The 23,380-nt window shown below is 43.4% G+C and overlaps 1 protein-coding gene across 1 annotated transcript in view; it reads left to right on the top strand.

Moving 5' to 3' along the window:
• LOC144499058 (sodium- and chloride-dependent GABA transporter 1-like) overlaps positions 1–23,380 on the top strand; it is a 42,291-nt gene that overhangs the window by 809 nt on the left and 18,102 nt on the right. Inside the window, exons 2-9 of the mRNA XM_078221114.1 lie at positions 2,036–2,136; positions 3,223–3,332; positions 4,532–4,664; positions 13,220–13,354; positions 16,534–16,637; positions 19,509–19,633; positions 20,751–20,863; positions 22,868–22,999. Coding sequence (XP_078077240.1) covers positions 2,036–2,136; positions 3,223–3,332; positions 4,532–4,664; positions 13,220–13,354; positions 16,534–16,637; positions 19,509–19,633; positions 20,751–20,863; positions 22,868–22,999 — 953 coding nt within the window. The remainder of the gene's footprint in view (positions 1–2,035; positions 2,137–3,222; positions 3,333–4,531; positions 4,665–13,219; positions 13,355–16,533; positions 16,638–19,508; positions 19,634–20,750; positions 20,864–22,867; positions 23,000–23,380) is intronic.

Below are 23,380 nucleotides of genomic sequence, written 5' to 3'. Positions count from 1 at the left end.
CATACATAGTTGAAATTCCAGCATGGATCCCTGTGGCATTCCACTAGTTACAGTTTTCCATCCTGAAAATGACCCATTTACCCTGATTCACTGGCCTGAATTTTTGCTCCCTAGAGCAGGGAGAATTCTTGATTCTGTGAACCCGTCTCATAAAAAATAGAGATCTTCAGATTTTCATTCTTATGAGCCAGAATTTATGGGAGATATTCCTATTGTCCCCAGAAACAGTTTGTAGGCATCCAAAGGGGCTGTGGTGACAGCCTCTGTCACAGAGGTGAAAGATCATCACCTTGTTCCAACTGTGAAAAAAGAAATGAAACAAGAAGCAGCCATCCAGCACTTACCCAACACACAACAAACATCACCCCCCCCCCCCCCCCCGTCCGACCCATGACCTTCCATTCCTTCAGACCCTCCATGCTAACCAATGCCCCTCCATCCACCCCCATGACTCATCATACCCTGAAACATCAACTTATGTCCCTCCACTCACTCCCTATTTATAGCCCCCATGCTAACTTAGTGCCAACTCATGTCTACCAATGCCCCCAACTTGGAGCTGTCAATCAAACTGTGAATGGAAGGCACCCCACCGTGATAATAATAGATTGTGAAATAAGTCAGGTACCACTATAATTGTACTCCACACGTTTATGTCAAAAAATAGGCTTAATTGCAAGCATTTACTTTTTTCAACATTGCAGACAGATTTCTTTTTCAAATATTTAAAGGACAGGAGATTTAAATTCCATGACAAATTGAAAGCTCCCTTTGACAGTGCCCTTTTACATTTCCAATCACTTTGCAGTTCCAATGAGTTTATCTACTTTTTATGCAATTCATTTTTACTTTTAACAGTCCCAAAGGGCAGTTTATATCTCCCAAAGGGCATCTGATCTCTCCCCAAGGTATCCCAGGACCATATTGTAAAATTTTACCTTACCTCTCCATAAGGGTACCCTACCTCCCCAAACAAGTCCAGTAAGTTCAGACCTTCTACTAGGTTTTGTGTGTACAAATTGTATTTCCTACTTCCTCCTTGTGAAAATAAGATCAGACTGAAGGCAGTTACACTTCAACATGTGCAGCTGCTTCCACGAATTATGATTGTTTTAAATGCGATTGAAGCAACTTAGAGAGGATTGACTGGTATCTGGGATGGCTAGGGTTGGGGGAGCTGGGGGTTATCTTACAAGAACAGGTTGGACAGGCTGGGTCTGTATCCATTGGAGTTTAGAAGATTGAGAAGTGATCTTATTGAACCAAATAAGATCCTGAGGGGTCTTGAATGGGTGAGTGCTGAAAGGATGTTTCCCCTTGTGGGAGAAACCAGAACTAGGGACACCGTTTAAAATTAAGGAGTCTCCCATTCAAGATGAGCAATGAGAGAGCACATAAATTCTGTCCATTACATTATCATAGACCTTTCCTCTAGTTTTTTGTGTCACCCTTCTCCTTTTGACTTGCTTAAAAACTAAACATTTGTAACTGTTCCCAACTTGATGAAAGACATTTGACCTAAAACATTAGTCTGTTTCTCGCTCCACAGCTGCTGCCTGACCTACTCATTTCTTTCTGTTTTTATTAACTATTGTCTTTCCAGCATTTAATTTAACCACTGAATTTAATATTGCATCTGTATCCACAGGTAGTTTAAAGGGTATTCTCTTTCTGAATCTTGAACAGGCACTGTTCATACAGTGTTTATAAAGACAGCAGCGTAATGGCATGTAATGTACAACGTGTTGTTCTCCTCCAAAGTGGAGCTGTGTGCTTGGAAAGCCATAAGACCTATTAGTTGCTACATGAAGAAGGTCCATCAGAATTCGATTGCTGTCTGGAGGAGCCACTGCGTCATTAGGAAAATCCTTGTAAATTGTATGCCCCAGTGAATGATTCACTTCCATTCTATTTCTTCGTAACCACAGTGAATGATGATCATCGCAATTGTGATTGCAACATTTTTAATGAACCAGGAGGCATGTATGTCAATAGATGTATTTTTCACAATAAACTGCAAACTTTTTCTTGACAGGAGTTGGGCTAGCTGCTGTCATCTTGTCCTTTTGGCTCAACACTTACTACATTGTGATCATAGCCTGGGCTCTCTACTACCTCTTCAGCTCTTTCACATCGGTGAGTCTCAGTACTTTGGTATCAGTACCAGTATTTCCCACTAGGGTCACTCGAATCTCCTTGTAACTACAATGCAAGATCTTTGTAAAACCTTGCCGAATCAAGGGTACCATTGCTGACCATTACTTTGGATCAACCTTTACTGTAACTAACCGAGGATTTTTAACAGTGCATTTTTCAGCAAACCTGAACTTCCTCGGAGTGGCAATCAGTGTCAGATTGCAACTCCATACCCAGTTATTTCTGTCAATTTTCCTTCGATCCAATCTTGCCCAAATGTCCAACTCAGGCCGGGTGAGAGCCCGGCAATAGAGCATGTCCCCAGGGCCCAGCAGCAAAGAGCAGGAGAGTCAAAGTGAAGGAGGCCTCTTCCTCTTTGTATTACAATAGCTGTGGGGGGTAATCCCATAGCTGGGGAGTCGGAGAATAGGGCTAGACCTCACCGGTGATAGTGAAGGCAATCCTGTAGGTGGAATAGTCAGAGGGTATTACGTGACACCTGCGGGTTGGTTGTGTGGATGGGGGGAGAGGTGGGAGGTCAGGGGTGTTGGGGAGTGTCCCCTGGAGGTCAGTCTAGGTCTGTACTATAGTTATCCAGAATTAGAAGTGGTTTTAATCCTTGTAATTCTTTCTGGATAATTATTGGTGTAACCCAGGCAGAACCACCTGAAGGTTAAAATTTAAGTCACATTTTCAGATGGTTTCCTGTGCAGGGCAATTGCTTTCCCAGGGGAAAATTTTGTCTTACCTATGTCAAATATGAAGTTCAAGAATGCAGTTACAGCCAAGCTGGAGTGGTAAAACAGTGTGTTCATGGAAAAGTTAATCTTGTGCGTCTGAATGATATTGTTGAGGGTAGCACAAAGAGTGATGGTACCAAGGATTGACACTGAAGTTGCACTGGAGATCAATGCAGTGAGACAGGAGAACCCAGAAACAACAAATGGGGAATGTTACAGCCCCACTGCTGTGGGGATGGGGGTGGAGAATGCGGAAAGCTATTCAAAACTCCATTGACTTTGGCAGGACCAGAATATTCGCCAGAAACTGGATTTTATTTTGCTCCTTTTATGTATTTTTCTTTAGGATCTTCCTTGGCAAAGCTGTGATAATGAATGGAACACAAAAGCTTGTTTCTCTAACTACTCTCTAGTTGATACCAGTAACATGACCAGTGCAGTGACAGAATTCTGGGAGTAAGTGATGCTCATTCTGTCTGTTGAATTGTATCTGCTAGTAATAGTTATTGGTTAACACTGATTATGTGAAATGTGAAACTTGCCAAATACATAGGGCTGGATTCTTCATCCTCTCAATCCAATGGTTTTAAAGGTGAGGGGATGCTTAAAATCCAGCAGGCATCCTTCTTGATGCCAGCTGCCTGCCCCCATCTTGTCTAAAATGTTACAGGGAAGGGGAGATATCATCCTTGGGCCTATTAAAACCCTTAAGTAGCCATTAATTATCATTAGCTGGTTACTTAAGAGTCTCATCCTACCCCTGCAGGTATTTTACTCATGGCTGGGGGAGGCCCACCCACATTGTCTGTATCTTTAAGATCTGGTTGGCTGTAGGGATTCGCATTCTAATCAGTATTCTGTAACTTGATTTTTGTGTCTCTGTGCCATGTTTGAGAGCACATTTCCACTCCATCTGACGAAGGAGCAGTGCTCCAAAAGCTAATGGTATTTGCTACCAAATAAACCTGTTGGACTTTAACCTGGTGTTGTTAAAACTCTTACTGTGTTCACCCCAGTCCAACGCTGGCATCTCCACATCAAGATGTGAGTGGACCAGTGGGGAAAAGAAGGGTGGGGATAGGTTTCTTTCATGCAACTCCTAGTAACTATTTCAGAGACATATTGCCAAAACGTTGAAGTAGCTGTTTCTTCAGATGGTGAGAGTTATAGTAAGCCTTAAAGAATGGGAGAAAATTATATGTATCATAGAATCCCTACAGCGCAGAAGGAGGCCTTTCAGCCCATCAAGCTTGCACCAATAACAATCCCACCCAGGCCCTATCCCTTCAACCCTATGTATTCACCTTGCTAGTCCCCCTGACACTAAGGGGCAATTTAGCATGGCCAATCAACCTAACTTGCATGTCTTTTGGATTGTTGGAGGAAGCCAGAGCACCCGGAGGAAACCCGTGCAGACACAGGGAGAATGTGCAAACTCCGCACAACCAGTAACTCAAGCCGGGAATCGAACCCATGTCTCTGGCACTGTGAGGCAGCAGTGCTAACCACTGTACCACCCATAATTTAGTTGGACTAATTTAGTACAGTTGGGTTGAAAGATTAAAAGAGCCATTTGTGAATGGAAACTGGGAGATGGAGATTAAGCTTACACATTACTATGAGATAATTAATGTATATCGCATTATATCTTTTAGACGGAATATGCATCAGATTACGAGTGGTCTGGAAGAGCTAGGGAGTATACGATGGCCTCTGGCTGGCACACTGGCCCTTTCTTGGTTGTTGGTCTACTTCTCGATCTGGAAAGGAGTGGAGTGGACAGGAAAGGTACGATCAAAACATTGCTGCCTTACTTTCCCTTCAAAAAAAAATCAAGAGAAGATAACCAGATGGTCCTCATGTAGTAAAGTTCAGTCAATGAGCTTTGAAATACAACGTACTTTTCTGAAAGCCTCTCTAATTTTTGGACTGTGCTATTCATAGAAGTGACTGAGTGATTAACCCTTAATTCCAGGAGATTGCAGCTTGATCCTGGAGGGACTGTATCTCTACGTGTTGCTCAGAATATTGGGGCCTAAATTGGACACCCCGAAAAACAGATTCAAAGATCACAATGCGTGATTATCCTGTGCCAATTGTTTGAAATGTAGTTAACACCCCGTCTTCGTACTGTCTGTTCATTTGCACCAACAATCCCCTCACCTTTGTGCTTTTACCTTTTAGATTATCCAAGAACTGAAACCTGGTGGCACAGTAGCACAGTGGTTAGCACTGCTGCCTCACAGCGTCACGGTCCTGGGTTCGATTCCGGCCTCAGGTCACTGTCTGTGTGGAGATTGCACGTTCTCCTCGAGTCTGTGTGGGTCGTCTCCGAGTGCTCCAGTTTCCTCCCACAGTTCAAAGATGTGTGGGTTAAGTTGATTGGCCGTCTAAATTTCCCCTTAGTGTCAGGGGGTTAGCAGGGTAAACAAGTGCCGTTATGGGGATAGGGCCTGGGTGGGATTGTGGTTGGTGGGAGACTCGATGGGCAAAATGGCCTCCTTCTGCACTGTAGGGATTCTATGATTCTATGGCCAGGCAACAGAGGAATGTCAAAAAGACAGCAATGATATAACAAATTTCACACTCGCAACCACAAGTGCAGATTCTAACACAGTGGGGGAATTTTCCCATCCTGCCCACCACGAGAATTGTAGCGGGAGGGGGGACGGACCATGCAAAGGACCTCGGGGGAGGGATTTTCCAGTTTTGGGGTGAGGGCAGCTGGAAAATCCTGTCCTGTGGGTGGTATTTTCCCAAGATTTGGCTAAGTGTCAGTTTTGGTGTGAAAAGTGGAGTGAATCCTACTGGCCCCATTGGCATCATCTAGACCAAAATTGTTAGACACTTGAAAAGATAATTATGGGAATAACACCACGCCCCATGGCGCAACATGTCAGAATTGGTTGCCCTGGAGTGACCAGAGCAGTTCAAAATAAACATTTAAACAACTCCATAGCACTTGCTCACAGTCCAGCCAAGAGGATGGCAGCAAGAAAGCCCGCTCACAGGAGGTGGCCTGGCACGGATGATGGATACTGTGGAAGAGAGGAGGGCAACCATTTACCCGCAGGTGGGCAGGAGACCCTTGGAGTCCATCTGACTCACTCCTTCCAGAGACCAAGGCTCCGCTGGCCCAGCAGACAGAGCAGGCAGAACCGCAACAGCTGTGCCACCCGCAACTAGGCCAGGGCCCTCCAGATCCTGGCCCTCCAGAGGATGCCTGCCAAGGTCATCTCAGGCAGCAGGCTACCTCAACCTCAGATGTGGCTCCTAGGGAGACACATAGACATAGAGGTGGGGTTAGGAGGTTTAAGAAATGGTAGTCACCCGGTGTGGGCATGTGTGGTGTTAGCTGCTTATATATATTTAATCTCACTATGTATTATAACTCACTTCGATTAACCATTTTACGCTGCCTGATCTCCATTGATTGGTGTCAGGAATGGCACATCTAATGTTAGGGATGCATTCAGACTTACAGCGCCATTTCCATCCCCTCTATGCAATGATGTCATCTCAGTGCCTGTGTTTCCCTTGCTCTGACAGGACTCGGTAATGATGCAGGGAATCCTCTATCCAAAACCCCCAACCCCCTCAGACAGCATTAGGAGAGATGACTGACTCAGCACATCATCGCTCTGAATTGACCCAAGCCACAGGGAGTCTGCGGGCTGCCAGCAGCCAGACAGGAATCAGACATTCAGAGTATCCCTGAGGGTCATCACAGCCCTTTCTTACTGCACATCATCATCATCACCCTTCTGCATTGTATGGGCAGCTAGCATCCGGGACATCCCCATCAGCAGCTCTCTGAGTTGTTAGTCCTCGCTGGGCACATAGCAGGGGCCATGTCCAGAAGGGTCACCCAAGTGTCCTCCTTAATTCTGGTGCCTTGGAACCATGTCACAATGAGGGCATTTCTAGCCCTCCTGCCCATGTACATGGCAGACTGAAGACTCTTTCAGGAGGGACTTGGGTTTCCTGGTTGCACCATGACAGTCAGGTGGGCGTTGGGAAGGGGGGATCCACAGGTCCTCTAAAGCTGGAGCCGGGGCCCTGAGAGGAGGTGAACTCTTGGCCCTTGTTTCCGAGGCACTAGGTGTGCCAGCCCTCTCACCGAAAGCTGAGGCTCCGTCTTGGATGTAGCACTGTGGAGAGCTGATGGTGCAAATGGTTAACTCCTGAGCTTCAATCAGTGTCACAAGCATAAATCTCTGCTTACTAACTGGGCTTAATTGGTTCCTCCTTCAGTGCTAAACTGTGCTAATACTAATAGGTACTCTGGTAACTCCAGCAGCAGCCATCAGAGAGCGCATTTCTGTCATCCCTTCATCATAAAATTCACTGGATAGTAACTCCTCAGTGGCAACCATTGGATCCCTCCCCTTCCCAATGCCCACCTCACAGTCAAGATGTAACCAAGAAACCCAAGTCCCTCCTGAAAGACCCTTCACTGTGTCCATGAACATGGACAGGAGGGTTAGAGATGCCTTCATTGTGACATGGTTCCAGGACACCAAGATTAGGGAGGACACTTGGGTGATCCTTCTGGACATGGCCCCTCCTACGTGCCCGGCATCCCCACCCAAGGAGGGGTTCCAACAAGCATTGGCGTCCGGCCACCCAGCCCAGCTGACCAGGACCCCCCAACTTCACAGAGCGCACCAACCTAACCCACCCCCCCACCGACTTCACTGAACCCCACCAACCTCATAGACCCTGTCAATCTCACAGGCCCCCGTGAATGGACTTACTGACCCCTACAAGGTCAACCATAGACCTCTGACAACTACCCTCTTCATAATAAGAAGCGGTGCCCTCTTCCCCCGCCCCCCCAGAGCTGTCTAGTGTCCTCTCTCCTCTTGGACTCCCTAGTGGATTGTGGTGACATGTACACTCATCTCCATCTTCCCTCTCCAAGGCCATGGCGCCAGGTTTCCATTTTTCAAGAACAGTAGTGGTTCGGGCCAATGTGATGTCATGCCGGCTGGGTGGGTGTGGTGGACCTCAGTTGTGCCTTTGTCCTATATGGACCACCATTGTGTGTGCTTGTCATACCTGGACACATCCCCTTCCAGTTTGGTTCCTCCCCTCGGCACCTAGTATAAAGGTGGCTGTCTCCTCCCCCTTGTTCAGTCCAGGTTGGTTATTTGTTGGGATCTGCTCCTGATTCTGTTGTGAATAAAAGCCTACACTTGTATTGGCACACCGGTAGTCTTTCGCCTTATTGATAGCGCATCAGTGGGAAGGTAGAGCGAGGGCGCACGATGCGTCATGATGCTGCTAATGAGATGCTAATACATGCAAATCAGGCTCACACCCTTCCTGGGTGAGAATCCAATTGCCTCATTGGCGGGGGTGGGGGGGGGGGGGGTGGGGGGTGGCAGGATGGAAGATCACAAACTGAAATCTCACAAGATTTAGCAGACATTGCGGGAATTGTGCACACAGCTAATGCAACCGTTAAATCGTGGCCTGTGAGTAGCTTAGATGACAGTGTACAGTTATGACCTGTACGTGATGTGCAGCCAGGGCAGGGGGTCAAGCATAATGCAGGTGCCAGCTCACTCGAGGGCAAGGTCACACATGAATTCTGCTGCAGACCACTCAGATGAAGACATTGTTCGGGCTATAGTTGATGGGCACAGACTACAAAATGCTCTGTGCATTGGGAAACCCACTTGAAAGCTTGTGCTCAATATTAAAAAGCACGGAGGAGTCCAGCACTAATCTGGCACAGGTCTTTGTGTAAACCTTGGAGCGCATCCTCTCCCTTTACAACACATGTGGCCTTAACCATGGTGCAGCATCTGATGGCCAATCTTTCACCTTTTGTTACAGCACAAGCAGCAGCTAGCTAAAGTCTGATAGCTGCAGTGGAGGCTCAGTCCGCTGCTGTCATCTTTCTCGATACCTGTGTTCAAAGGAACTCCCTGGGTACCTTGACCCTTACATTTTCTTCTCTAATAGCTTTTCCCCCTGAAGACACTTGGCAGATGTTGCCTCTTGTGGAAAGACTCTCCTCCTCATCGCCCTTCTTTAGCTTGCCATGCAGTGTGTGGCTTCTGCTCATTCACCCAGTCACACTCAATGATAAGAGAAAGTTCCACTAGGCCACCCACATTTGGCAGGAGTTTGTGCAGAAGTCAGCAAAAACCCCTTCAACAACTCCCACGGAGTACATTTTCTACTCAACATAAGACTTTCTATAATCTATTTGGAATGTCTCCTCATCAAGGAAGGAAAATAGATCAGACATGAAAAATCATCCCGTTCGGTACTTGAGGCTGCTATTTACAAGATCATTTTCAAACCGATTCACTCTGGATGACAATCAGTTTATGTATTTTGGTCAGTTTTCATGTGACGATAGTAGGTTTGTTGCTGTCTGGGTCAGTTTAGTATGGGAAAGAATTGTTGAGGTGGGAGATCGGCCATGATCTTATTGAATGACAGGGAAGGCTCAAAGGGTCAAAAGACCTCTTCCTGCTCCTATTTCTTTTGTTCAGCACCTGTTTCATCATTCCCTGTTGACTAATGCAACTTAAAGTATGATAAAAAGTACCAAACACTTGTAGAAATGTAGAAGAAATCAACAGAACTAGCTTGTAAGTAGTTGATGATCCCTATAAATAGCACTGGCGGTGGTGGTTATTTGGAGCAGGGTTCCTGCATGCTACTGAAAATGTTCAACTGTCCAAGATTATGCCACAGCTAGAGCTTGGAATTCCAAGGTGACAGCATTGGCACCAATTCAGCACTGTACAACCCCATGATCTGCCGCCCTGCCTACTCCCAGTGAGCATTAGCTGTACAAACAGCAATATCTGGCAGGATTCTCAATAGACATATGTGGACTTGCAGTGGACTCATTACTCCAAACAGCAGACTTTGCCGAGCCCAATTTCACATCCATAAGGCTGAACTTTAATCTCCCAACATTGAACAATCCCATGTCAGGAGGATGAACTGGGAGTGGCACGGGGCCACATTTTAAAATTTCCCCTCTGATTCTGGGTGCCTGACATTTTCTTTGGGTCGTTAGTTTTGAGTTCGCTATTTTAACGCCTGCTCCAAAATCAAGTTTCCCCGTCATTCATTAAAGTTTATATATTATTGTCACAAGTAGACTTACATTAACACTGCAATGAAGTTACTGTGACTATCCCCTAGTGGCCACACTCCAGCGCCTGTTTGGGTACACTGAGGGATAATTTAGCATAACTAATGCTAAAGATGTAGTACATCTTTGAACTGTGGGAGAAAACCAGAGTACCCAGGGGAAACCCACGCAGACACAGGGAGAACGTGCAAACTCCACACAGACAGTCATCCAAGGCCGGGATTGAACCTGGGTCCCTGGCACTGTGAGGCAGCAGTGCTAACCACTGTGCTACCGTGCCGCCCTAATCAAGTTTCTCCATCATTCATCATTATTTAGTGCAGACAGGTGGGTCCCTGAAGGCTGGGAGAACCATGTCACCATGAACCTTGGGGGAAACCTGCTGTGGAGTCAGGAACCTTTTGATGGGTAAGTTTAAAAGCCACTTCCACAGCATGGTAATTGTTTATAACATTTATTACAATCCCCGTGGGGAACCAAAATAACCAAATTTACAGAATAATGCCTAAGTGATGAAATTACCAACAAGCTTCCATTTTTTGAAGCTTTTACTTTTACACAAATTCAAATAAACATGAATTAACAAGCAAATTACAATCAATGCAAACTATAAATTAAACATGGAATAGCAGACACAACAAAGACAATGTCAAAAGATTACAAATATTCATATCGCGCTCTACACAAATGTTGCACCATGTGCAATCTCATAGTCTTTCCAAGTCAGCATCTGAAATGCAAGACCTCTCACTTTTCTCAATCAATGGATTGCTTCTCAGGTCTCTGGCAAGGTTAACTTCATTCTATCTGAATCCCCTGGCGACAGTTGTCACCGCAAAGCACGCTCCTGCATCTTGAGCTAGATTCATGACAGTCTTGATGACACGATTCCCCAGGAACTCCTTTATCTTACTCTTTTAATTAACCTTGCTAACTGGTCTGGTTGGCTTGGGCAAAACTGAAGCATCGTTATCCAATTCACGATTTCTGCTCTAACCCTGTCTTCAGCTTTCTGTGCTGTTTAGCTATATTACAAGACTGCTCCATGTTCTCACCTCTGCTATAGCTCTCCTTCAGAAGTAGCTTCTTTGTTTGCCAGCCACATAGCTTTTGTTTATTAACTTCCATCCTGTTTGTTCTGCTTCCAAGTTAAGGCTCAGCAGCTCACATGGACCAGCATTTCTTCTTAGCCTAGAAATTTACAATTGATCCCTTTACGGTTGATGGAAATTCTTCAAAATCCTTTTCAAACATTCTTAAAACCAATAACAGATTCCACAGATATTTTAAAGAAATTACATTTTTTTCTTGCTGTACTGCTTTCCAGTCAAAGGTTGTTATCTAATTTAACTATGTTTTCAATGCAGTGGTTTGATTTTGACATTGATTTAGTTACATGTTCTGTTGTACCTTTGAAACACTTTTCCAATATCCATTAGGTACAGAACCAATGAGTTATATAGTAACAATGGCAAGTCTTTCAAATGCTCAAGAATTTAAAATAAATTGGCATTTGAAGAAAATTTGCCCTAATGATAAAACTATCAGTCAAACACAGCCAGTAAAATTCCCATTAAAGAAACCTTTAAGTTATTAAGTTGATCTTTCTCTACACCCGAGGTATGATTGTAACACTACATTCTGCACTCCTTTCATTCTCTAAGTACGGTACGTTTTGTCTGTATAACACGTAAGAAACAGTACTTTTCGCTATGGATACATGTGACAATAATTAAATCAAATCAAATTTAATCTTGCCAAAACAAACACACATGCATTGAAAAACCACTCCAAACAAATATCAAGCTATAACAAAGCAATAAAGCTGATCATCAGTCAAAGCTAGCAGTTCCTCTTGAAACTGTGAAATGAAATCCCTGCCAGGCTGAGTGTTGGAGCTCAGCCAAGCATTCATAATGAGACCATCTGGCAAATCAGATGTCTATCTATCTGTTCAACTTGCTCCTGTTGATATACTTGATTCTTGGTTGAAGTGATTTCTCAATGCCTGTGTGTTTATTTGGATACAATTAAAGGTTCCTTCAATGGTAATTTCACTGGCTTTATTGGCTCAACAGTTTTATTGCCTTGTAATAACTTGATCTTTCTTTGAAGTGCACGGTAGCACAGTGGTTAGCATTGCTGCTTCACAGCTCCAGGGACCTGGGTTTGAATCCTGGCTCGGGTCGCTGTCTGTGTGGAGTTTGCACATTCTCCCCGTGTCTGCGTGGGTTTCCTTCAGGTGCTCCGGTTTCCTCCCACAGTCCAAAGATGTGCAGGCTAGGTTGATTGGCCATTCTAAATTGCCCCTTAGTGTCCCGGGATGCATAGGTTAGAGGAGTTAGTGGGTAAATATGTAGGGATATGTGGATAGGGCCTGGGTGGGATTGTGGTTGGTGCAGACTCGATGGGCCGAATAGCCTCTTTCTGCACTGTAGGATTCTATGAAGTGTTTATTTCCAATGCTGGTATATTTATTTGGACACGATTAAGTTTGTTTTCAATGGGCACTGCACTGGCTGTGCTTGATTCACACTTTTATGAGAAGAGCGAATTTTCTTCAAAAGGAATGTTGAATCCCTAACTGTTTTCTTTTAAATTTCATGAGAATTTCAAAGACTCATGAGTTCTATACCTGGTGGATACTAGGTGAGGGATATGGAGGATGTATGAAGGGCATGGTCTGAGGGAATGGAGGGGCCACGAGAGTTATGAGGGGCATTGGGGGGCATGAAGGGGCATGGACAAGTATATGAGGTAGGGAAGTATGGAGGGTAATGGGAGGTAATGAGGGGTCATGGACTGGGTATGGGAGATATGAGAGGGCATTGAGGTTGCATGGAGGGGTGATGGGGTTAGATGTGGCTAGATGATCTAAAAGTTATGAATTGGACTGTGCAAATATTCCAGTAAACAGAGCCTTCTAATCTGGTGGGGTTGTCATGCGCCCACCTCCCACCTCTACTGCTTCCTCAAGTCTGCTTTGAGAGGTGGTAGCCCAGACTGCAGCTTGTACCCGACTCTCAGAGACTAAAATTCCAGGTGAATGAACTGCCCTTTAGATGTCAGGATGACACGTCAGGAAATGTTCCAACTCACGTTTGCCAAACTAAAGAGGAAAATCTGGCCCATTGTCTCCATTGCAATCAAAATTCTTCCATGTGTTACATTCGTGTGTCTGATTCTGTTTTTTTAAATCTGTTTTCTCCTGATCCAGGTTGTGTATTTTTCTGCCACTTACCCCTATGTCATGCTGGTCATTTTATTCTTCCGTGGAGTGACACTTCCAGGTGCAAAAGAAGGGATTTTGTTTTACATTACACCCAATTTCAACAAGCTTTCACACTCTCAGGTGCGTACTATGTAGATTTTACATGTAACCATAAATTTGTTCTTTGTGATAAATAACACCGTTTAACCATTTGTTGAATATTTTGCTCAATGGTCCTTGGGAACAAGGCAGAAATATTGGAGATTTCTTTTGCTTCCAGGGGTTTTTTACTTTCCAAAGTTGGACAAAATCCTACCATGCAAATTATACTTTGAAGAGAGTGGACTGATGAATTGTATGGTCCTTTTCTATTTCATACATTATCATCCTATCAAATTTATGTTTCACCATAACTTCTGATTCTCTTTGGACCAGTATGGAGATTTGTTGGTTTACCCCCAGCCTCTACTCCCTTCCTGTAGAATCATAAAGACAATTCTGCCCAATTGTACAATTGTATGTTCAAAATACATTGAACACAGACTGTCTGATGGGAGGTAATGAGGTATGGAGAAATCATTCATCCCTGAGTCCGAAAGAACCAAGCGAGTTAGCATTGGTCGGACTCCATCTAGAGTACCGTTCAGTTATAGCTCTTGGAAATAAATAACTCAAGATCAACATTTGCTACTGATACCAAACTGAAGACATAGCCAACATAGAGAGTTGGAATAAATGGGTGCTTTTCTGGTTGGCAGATGGTGACTAGTGGCGTGCCGCAGGGATCGGTACTGGGGCCTCAACTGTTTACTATTTACATAGATGATCTGGAGGAGGGGACTGAGTGTAGGGTAACAAAGTTTGCTGACGACACGAAGATAAGTGGGAAAGTGAATTGCGTGGAGGAAGCGGAAGGTCTGCAGAGAGATTTGAATAGGCTGAGTGAGTGGGCGAGGATCTGGCAGATGGAGTATAACGTTGGCAAATGCGAGGTTATTCACTTTGGAAGAAATAATAGCAAATTGGATTATTATTTAAATGGAAAAAAATTACAACATGCTACTGTGCAAAGGGACCTGGGGGTCCTTGTGCATGAGTCGCAAAAACTCAGTCTGCAAGTACAACAGGTGATCAAGAAGGCAAATGGGATGTTGGCATTTATCGTGAGGGGGATAGAATATAAAAGCAGAGAAGTCTTGCTGCAATTGTACAAGGCATTGGTGAGGCCGCAGCTGGAATACTGTGTGCAGTTTTGATCCCCTCACTTGCGAAAGGATATATTGGCCTTGGAGGGAGTGCAGAGAAGGTTCACCAGATTGATACCGGAGATGAGGGGTGTAGATTATGAGGAGAGATTGAGCAGATTAGGTTTGTACTCGTTGGAGTTTAGAAGGCTGAGGGGTGATCTTATAGAGGCATATAAGATAATGAAGGGGCTGGATAGGGTAGAAGTGGAGAGATTCTTTCCACTTAGAAAGGAAACCAGAACTAGAGGGCACAGCCTCAAAGTAAAGGGGGGTCAGTTTAGGACAGAGTTGAGGAGGAACTTCTTCTCTCAGAGGGTGGTGAATCTCTGGAATTCTCTGCCCACTGAAGTGGTGGAGGCTACCTCGTTGAATATGTTTAAGTCACGGATAGATGGATTTCTGATCGGTAGGGGAATTAAGGGTTATGGGGAATTAAGGGTTATGGGGAGCAGGCAGGTAAGTGGAACTGATACACTTCAGATCAGTCATGATCTTATTGAATGGCGGGGCAGGCTCGAGGGGCTAGATGGCCTACTCCTGCTCCTATTTCTTATGTTCTTATGTTCTAACAAAGAAGAAGAATGCAACATAATATAAGGAATTACAAGAAAGGAATAGCAGACTGAGCAGTTAAGTAAAGGTAAAAGAAATTTAGCATAGACATATGTGAGATGATGCTCTGATAGGAAATATAGAAACATTACCCTCACCTTGGAAAATAAAAAAAAGACTGTGCTGTATATTCTATATAATTTTATGTGATAATTATAATCAAATGTAACAGGCTTTACGGGCTTTATGGCCTACTCTTGTTCCTATCCTCGTAATGTTCTCTGTGAATTGAATTGTTTTCCTGTTACACATTTAATACCATCAATTAACTTGTCATAAAATATTATTAAGAACATTACTTTTATTTGTTACTATTGTGTTTTCTTAGTTTTCTACTCCCTTTTATTGGAGTTATTAATTCATACATGATACTATTTCTTGTACCAGTACCCTCTGATGCTCAAATCGCCATGCTTCATAATTGAGCACAAACAGTGAATGTCAGCAAGCGATATTACTTTTGAGACAGCAGAGACAAGGCCAATTCTCTACTTGTCCTCTGTCTACTCATACGTAGCAGAGGCCAGTGGACATGTCAATAGCAAGAACTGTGGTTGATTTTTCTTTTCTCCTGTATCCATGGGCACTGAAGCAACTTATTCTCCTCAGTGTTGAACAATGCTAGCTTCACACAGACCATGATCAAAGCTGGAACCATCTCGGTCTGAATGGTTACGTTTGATGGTTTTTGGCACTCAGTGCCAGCAAAAAACATTTTTCGGTATGAACTACATGTGAGTTGGGGCTCCCTCTCTATTCTCCATCAAGCATTTCAGGTACAGAACAGATGGAAATTAAAAGCCCCTTTACTTTGCTGTGATGATGGAAGAACATTTCCTCCGTGCAGTAAATGTGGTGGAACCATTTTCTTTAGAAACACGCTTGTAATTATTTTACTATGCCCAGCACACAAAGTAAATATTTGACTGATGTTCTGTAACTGAACTTTTGTAAGGTTCTGCTTTTGTTTTGAACTGATTAGAGAGTGCATTATGTAGAGTCAAATTGTGATTGAGCCAACAAGCACCAGAAAGGGAAAGTTTGGAATAAATTTTGGGGTCGCGGGCAGGAGTGCTCCACCAGACATTGCCTGCTGCCATCCAACTCCTTCACCCTCCATGCCCAATGCTCCCACCCTGTCCTCCACCTTCCTGATTGCAACACCAAACCCTGACCCCCACCACCTGAACCTACCTCCCTGGTGGCTGGAGCAATCCATTATCAGCAGGCCTCACTTCTATTTGGTGTCCTGCAGCTCAATGGCTTTGCTGGGTTTGATTCACAAAAGTTGCAATCAACCCTAATGAGAGCCAAGGTATTAGCAACATTAAAACATTGCCTTGAGTAATAATTTTGGTTGCCCTGGCTATGAGTCTATTTTGTTTTAAGAAGTTGTTTGTGGTTAGCCACTGATCTACATTTAATGATTAACTTTAATAGATGTCTGCCCCTTTTGGGTAGGTCTGGCTTGATGCAGCTACACAGATCTTTTTCTCCTATGGACTGGGTCTGGGATCACTTATTGCTTTGGGCAGTTACAATACCTTTCACAACAATATTTACAGGTAAAACATTTATGTTATTTTGTGTTGGGCAATGAAGGGAGGAATTGTAATCTTCCCAATAATAATGCTTTTCAACTTCCAATTGTTGATGGGACTTAGCCTCAGAATATTATGGTTTGAGTGGGTAGGAACACCCATTTCTGCCATGACGGCCATAGAGTGAAAGCCTAATTAATCAATTGTTGTGATACTTGTTGCAGTTTATTCCATTCTAGGATTCCAGTCATTTGACCGAAAATGAAGGAAGTCTTCCACTCACCACTGACAAAAATTTACAGCACATCATTTACTCTGAGCTCGAGACAATTGATGGTCTATCTGCAGATTAGAAGCTGATAATCTTCATAGTGGAAATGATGATCTCTGTGGAAAGTTACAAATATAAGTCAGCCAGAGACAAGGCTACAGTATTATCATCCTAATTTTCTGCCTAGCACTCCCTGTTACTGTAGCTCCACACTGGGAACATAATTATGCAATTACTTTTACATAATTGTTTCATAAAGTTAAATTTGGATCATCTATCCTCATATTTCTTTTTATATCCTATAACGTTGCAAGAAAATATAGAGAATGTCGATGAGTCACATGGTCGTTTGATAGTACAGAACTTGAGTGTCGCTGAAAAAAAGAGACATGTTGAAGCTTTTTGTCTTTCACTCATCAGGAATTTCACAAGACGGAACAACTATTTATATTTAGTCTGAAAGTTCTGGCCTGTGTTTTTGTGTCTTGCAAGCATGGGTACGGTGAATACCTTGCAAACAGCGAAGCGGCACATTGTTTGATATAATCTGCCAATCTTTTGGATGTATGGTCTACATACCTAGCATCACACTGGCATTGAAATTCATATACCATATTACTCATTTGTGTGGTGGACAGAACATCTTTTTTGGCTTGACAATAGCATCATGATAGTTGTGAACACAGCTCATGTTGCTATTGCATAGCAGCAGTGTGTAACAGCTAGCTTCACCCATTGCCCAAATCTTTGAGATACCTTACCCTTCCAGGGTAATCTGAGGTGGGTTGGACACTTTTCAAGACTTTTTAAATTATAGCCATAGACCCAATCATGAGTTTGCTTGATGCATCACAAGCACTGATTGGATTAGGGTAGCCATTATCCTGCAGGATGGCTTTGATGCTCTTGACTTCAGCCTCAAGCTTGCACGGAGAGCAAATAGCTTGGGTCCTACTTATAAGATTGCCAATAAGGCCAATCTTATAGCATGTGGAACTGCAGGAATCCCAACGCATATATTGACCAGTAAAGGTAGGATTACATAGATGGTGGTAATCCTAGGTATGTAGGCTATATGTCCAAAAAACTGGCAGATTGTATCAAACACCACGTCCCTTCAGCTGTCCTCAAGAGGCAAAGTAGCCAACCAGCCCATGCCTGTAAAACTCAAAACACGATGTCCAATATTAGATGTGATTCCACGATTGGACAACATTTGCTAAACAAATCTGGTTGTGTTAAGAATTCCACTGACAACCAATCTAAGATTATCAGTTGGACTCACAGTGTTGTACACTTCTGCTAGAATCTACATATATCAATACATAGACCTCTGTTCTTTGCAGACAGAAAGATTAGGTACACACATTGCACCTATTCAACTGAACAAAATAGGCGACTGCCATTCTCTAGTTCATTCCCCAGAGCAATGCTTTGACCAATCGAAGTCAAACTGCCTTGTTTGAAATTAAACAAAGCTTGGCAGTTAACTATCAGTCATCAGGTAACTGGTGCATTCTTCATGGCAATGCCTCTACCTAAAGGCACCATTTGCCAACCAGTCAGCACTCTGATTGTGGTCCCTTTTGCATTTGGTATTGATGAGTACAAAACGTAAAACTTTGACATGCCTTTTTTTCAGGACTACTCAAAAGTCTGGTTTGTTTTTTAAAGCAGAACATCACTGGCAGGATGAGAATAGAGAATGATAGGTTCTGACCCTGACATTATTCTTCAGTTTAAGGTGAATTGCACTGAATAATATGTGCCATTCTCATGATCAGTCCTTTAGTTTAGGTATAATCTAAGTGCAAGGAATTATGTATGCTTCACTACAACTAAAAAATAAGTATGTTTTAAAATTAGTCATCTCGACGTTATTACAGTACTGCTGTCTAACCGCATTAACTGACAACTGTATTCACATGAAAACAAATCTGATGGGGGGGAAGGTCTATTTTCCTTGTCACGGCATTTATAAAGCTATAGTAATAAAACAGTTTTGTCACTTTACACTTTCAATTCTTCCAAATAACTTAAGGCAATTTGCAGCAGCCTGGCTTGAGAACAGGGAGCAGGTAACCAGCTTGTTTGCTCAAGCATAAAACAGTGTGTGGGCCAGAGGGACTGAGGGTGAATAAAAAATGTAAAGCTTTTATTTATTAGTCACAAGTAAGCTTACATTCACGCTGCAAGTTACTGTGAAAATCCCCAAGTCGCCACACTCCAGCACCTGTTCGGGTACACTAAGGGAGAATTTAGCACAGCCAATGCACCTAACCTGCACATCTTTGGACTGTGGGAAGAAACCGGAGCACCCGAAGGAAACCCATGCAGATACGGGGAGAATGTGCAAACTCCACCCAGACAGTGACCCAAGCCGGGAATCGAACCCGGGTCCCTGGCGTTGTGAGGCAGCAGTGCTAACCATGTGCCACCTTCACCATGCCGCCCTAAAGGAAATCACAATGAAAAATAACATATTCAGATGAAAGTATGTTGTGGTCATTTTCCGAATTCACAAAGGTTTGAAAACTATGTTCCTGGTAACCACATCTTAAACAAGATTAATAGTATTTGAACAAGAGATAAAATTAATTCTATGTGCCTGCTTTACCTTCCAGGGACTGCCTCATAGTCTGCAGTATAAACTCTTGCACCAGCATTTTTGCAGGATTAGTCATTTTCTCAGTCATCGGATTCATGTCTCACATCACAAATAAACCAATAATTGAGCTTGCTTCATCAGGTAAGATTAGAGCCTTTTATTCTATGATTCTTGATGCTCTGTCATATCTCCCTTTAAATAACTTAAGGATCAAATCCAATATTTGAATAAGCAACTAGATTTTCAGGCATTTTCTAATTGGTAACCTTTTGATAGTGGGTGTGTATTTTTGGAATGTTTCCATGCTCTATCTATTGAATAGAGAAGTATTTAATAGGTCATGTGGAACTTGCAGCCACCATCACTGCTCCAATTCAACTTTGAGGCCTTGGGTTGGCTAGGGTGTCTGTAGGCAGTAATTTCCTGACTGATTTTCAATCATGATTACTAACAAAATGGGCAGAATTTTACCTTCTGCAGAGTGTGTCAGTAGGTGAGAAAAGTGGCATTGAAGCCGATGGCACCAATGGCAGCTTTCTCTGCCGCATTGCTGGGAACTTTGTGAATAAAAGTTGAAGGGGCAGGTCTCACGGCATCACACTGGCGGGACAGCAGCTTCCATTTTTAAACATCAGGGCACCATTTTTAAAAGCCATCCCAATGCACAATAGATATAGTGGAAACCCCTGCACCCACATGCTAAATTGCCCCTTAGTGTCCCAAGATGTGTAGGTTAGAGGGATTATCTGGATAAATACATGGGGTTACAGGGATAGGGTCTGGGTAAGATGCTGTTTCAGAGAGTCGGTGCAGACTTGATGGGCCAATTAGCCTGCTTCTGCACTGTAGGGATTCTATGATTCAATATCCTTCTTTCAACATAAGGACATTGTTTAGTGTGATACTAGCACGGTCCTATGTGGGATGACTAAAGACCGACTCAGTAGTCCAGAAATGAGTATCCAAAAAATAGGTATCCAAGAAGTAATCCAAAATTGTATACCATCACAATCCTTCACTCCTTGATCACCAGAGAATCTCACCTGAACTCTTTTCTGCCATTGGACCAGCTTGATCCTGCTTCGAAAATCAGGGCAAGTGTCACTGATGTGCTCTTCCAAACGCAACCAACTTGGATCACCCCAACTTGGGCCAACTGCATGGGCTTAATGGAATGTTGAGACTATGTTTTCAGTGGAATTTTGCTCAAGAAAATCAGTTGTATTGACTTTGTGATTCCACGTCATTTATTGCACAGGTCCTGGGCTGGCATTTCTTGCCTACCCACAGGCTGTGACACAGATGCATCCCCCAGCACTATGGTCCATTCTCTTCTTCTCCATGTTACTGATGCTTGGTCTTGATTCACAGGTCAGTATTGAAACAAGAAGCAATGCAAGTGATTACTGCTGAACACACATTTCTACAAATATGTCACACTCATATCCTGGTTCATAAATAGTCCACTAACAGACAAATGTGTTTTGGTGGGGAAGTTTGTGGTCATCGTATCATCAGTTTTTGCTCTAATTAAAAAGTTCTTTAGAATTAGCATTTCCAAGGAATGTGGGGCTACATTCAGACACAATGGCTGGAACTCTGTCACCTCGCCCACCACAGAATCGGCGCAGGTGAGGGTCCGACAATGGAAATCTCCATTGACCTCGGGTGGGAATTTCTGGTCTTGCCCGAGTGAGGTCGTAAAATCCGATCCAATGCTTATATATAGTTCATTAGCTTATAGGTATTACTTACAGTTTTATAACTTGAGCACTGTAGTTCAGTGGTTGAAACAAATCACTTAACTAGATTGCCATCCCTTCACTGTCATTGGATCAGAACCGTAGAACTCCCTCCCTAACAGCACAATGAGTGTACCTACAGCACATGGACTGCAGCAGTTCAAGAAGGCACCTCGCCACCACCTTCTCTAGGGCAACTAGGGATGGGTATTTAGTTCACAAAGTTGAGAGAATTGTGTCACAGAACAATCAAGCTGGACCCTGATGTAGTGCTATGATCCAACGGGTGATAATTGTTGCACAAATGAAATTCCAAAGAAAACTTGGCAAGTTTATCACAACTCTTTTCTTTTTGTATTTTGACTACGAGAAGAGACATACACTAAAGTTAGGAGCCACAAATTCCAGTAAAACTTCTGGGGATTTTAAATATTAAATTGAAACATTTATTAACAAAATAAAAGAAAACTTAAACACACAAGATTATGTTTATACAATTAAAATTGGTCTTACCGAACATTCCCTCAAAAAATAATTACCTACTTGATTAGACTCACAAATAAATACCCCTTTATGGAACAATCCTTTATAGGTGTTTATTTGATTAAAATCCAGTAATATTACAAGGCAACCCCACTGTTGCTATGTGGATTTTAGGTCTGCTGGTCTTTCTGAAAAACGTGGCACAGTTCAGTCACAAATTCCTTGATAATCAACAAGTACTTCTTGGGTATGCTACATTCCTCATCATGTGGAGATGCCGGCGTTGGACTGGGGTAAACACAGTAAGAAGTCTCACAACACCAGGTTAAAGCAGCGCTCCGAAAGCTACTGGCTTTTGCTACCAAATAAACCTGTTGGACTTTAACCTGGTGTTGTGACATTCCTCATCCCCAGGTAACTGTGCTGCTATGGTAGTTCTGCTGTAATATGTAAAAATGTGACTGAGCAATTCCACACCATGTTGCCACCTGATCACAGCGGTCAGTTTCTGCTCCTGCTGATTCTCCACTGCCAATTGTGGTTCTTGAATGTAACACTCTTCAAACAGAAAGCTTAACTTTTGCCTGAAGTATGCAACTTCACCTTCTGCTAACGCAAGTAGCCATGCACCATATTTCAGTAATGGAGCAAAACCAATACTTCGGCACTTTATCACATCATATCAGTTGAATCCACTGTGCACTTGTGAAAATTAAATATCGGGCTCTCAAAGGACCAACTCCTGATCTTAGAATCCAGAAGTCACGTTGGTTTCATTCCTCCTAAATAAAGTTTAATTATTAGTGTAGGCTACAAGTAGGCTTACATTAATGCCACAATGAAGTTACTGTGAAAATCCCCTAGTTGCCACACTCTGGCACCTGTTCGGGTACACTGAGGGAGAATTTAGCATGGCCAATGCACCTAACCAGCATTCTTTCAGACTGTGGGAGGAAACTGGAGCACCCGGAGGAAACCTACACAGGATGTGGAGACTCCGCACAGATAGTGACCCAAGCCGCGAATCAAACTCGGGACCCTGGTGCTGCGAGGCAGCAACGTTAACTACTGTGCCGCTAAATATGTATTGTGCTCATAAACCTTTATTCCTCACTCTGCCTCTATTCTAAATCTAGTTACTTGCTTTCAGTTCTGTACAGTGGAAGGCTTCATCACTGCCCTCATGGACGAATATCCTTATCGACTGCGAACCCACAAAAAGGTTTTCATTGCAGTGGTGTGCGTCCTTTCATACATCATTGGATTATGTAACATAACTCAGGTACACTTGGAATAAAACCTTAAGACATATCTCATTTATACTATAGACAGGATCTTTTAACACTTGAGATTATTCTACTACCAGGATTGTTCTATAGTCAAAAATGAGTTATAGAACATAGAACATAGAAAGCCACAGCACAAACAGGCCCTTCGGCCCACAAGTTGCGCCGATCATATCCCCACCTCTAGGCCTATCTATAGCCCTCAATCCCATTAAATCCCATGTACTCATCCAGAAGTCTCTTAAAAGACCCCAACGAGTTTGCCTCCACCACCACCGACGTCAGCCGATTCCACTCACCCACCACCCTCTGAGTGAAAAACTTACCCCTGACATCTCCTCTGTACCTACCCCCCAGCACCTTAAACCTGTGTCCTC

This window comes from Mustelus asterias, chromosome 9, assembly GCF_964213995.1.
Source record: "Mustelus asterias chromosome 9, sMusAst1.hap1.1, whole genome shotgun sequence".
Classification (NCBI taxonomy): Eukaryota; Metazoa; Chordata; class Chondrichthyes; order Carcharhiniformes; family Triakidae; genus Mustelus; species Mustelus asterias.
This window is presented reverse-complemented; position numbering and strand designations above follow the sequence as displayed.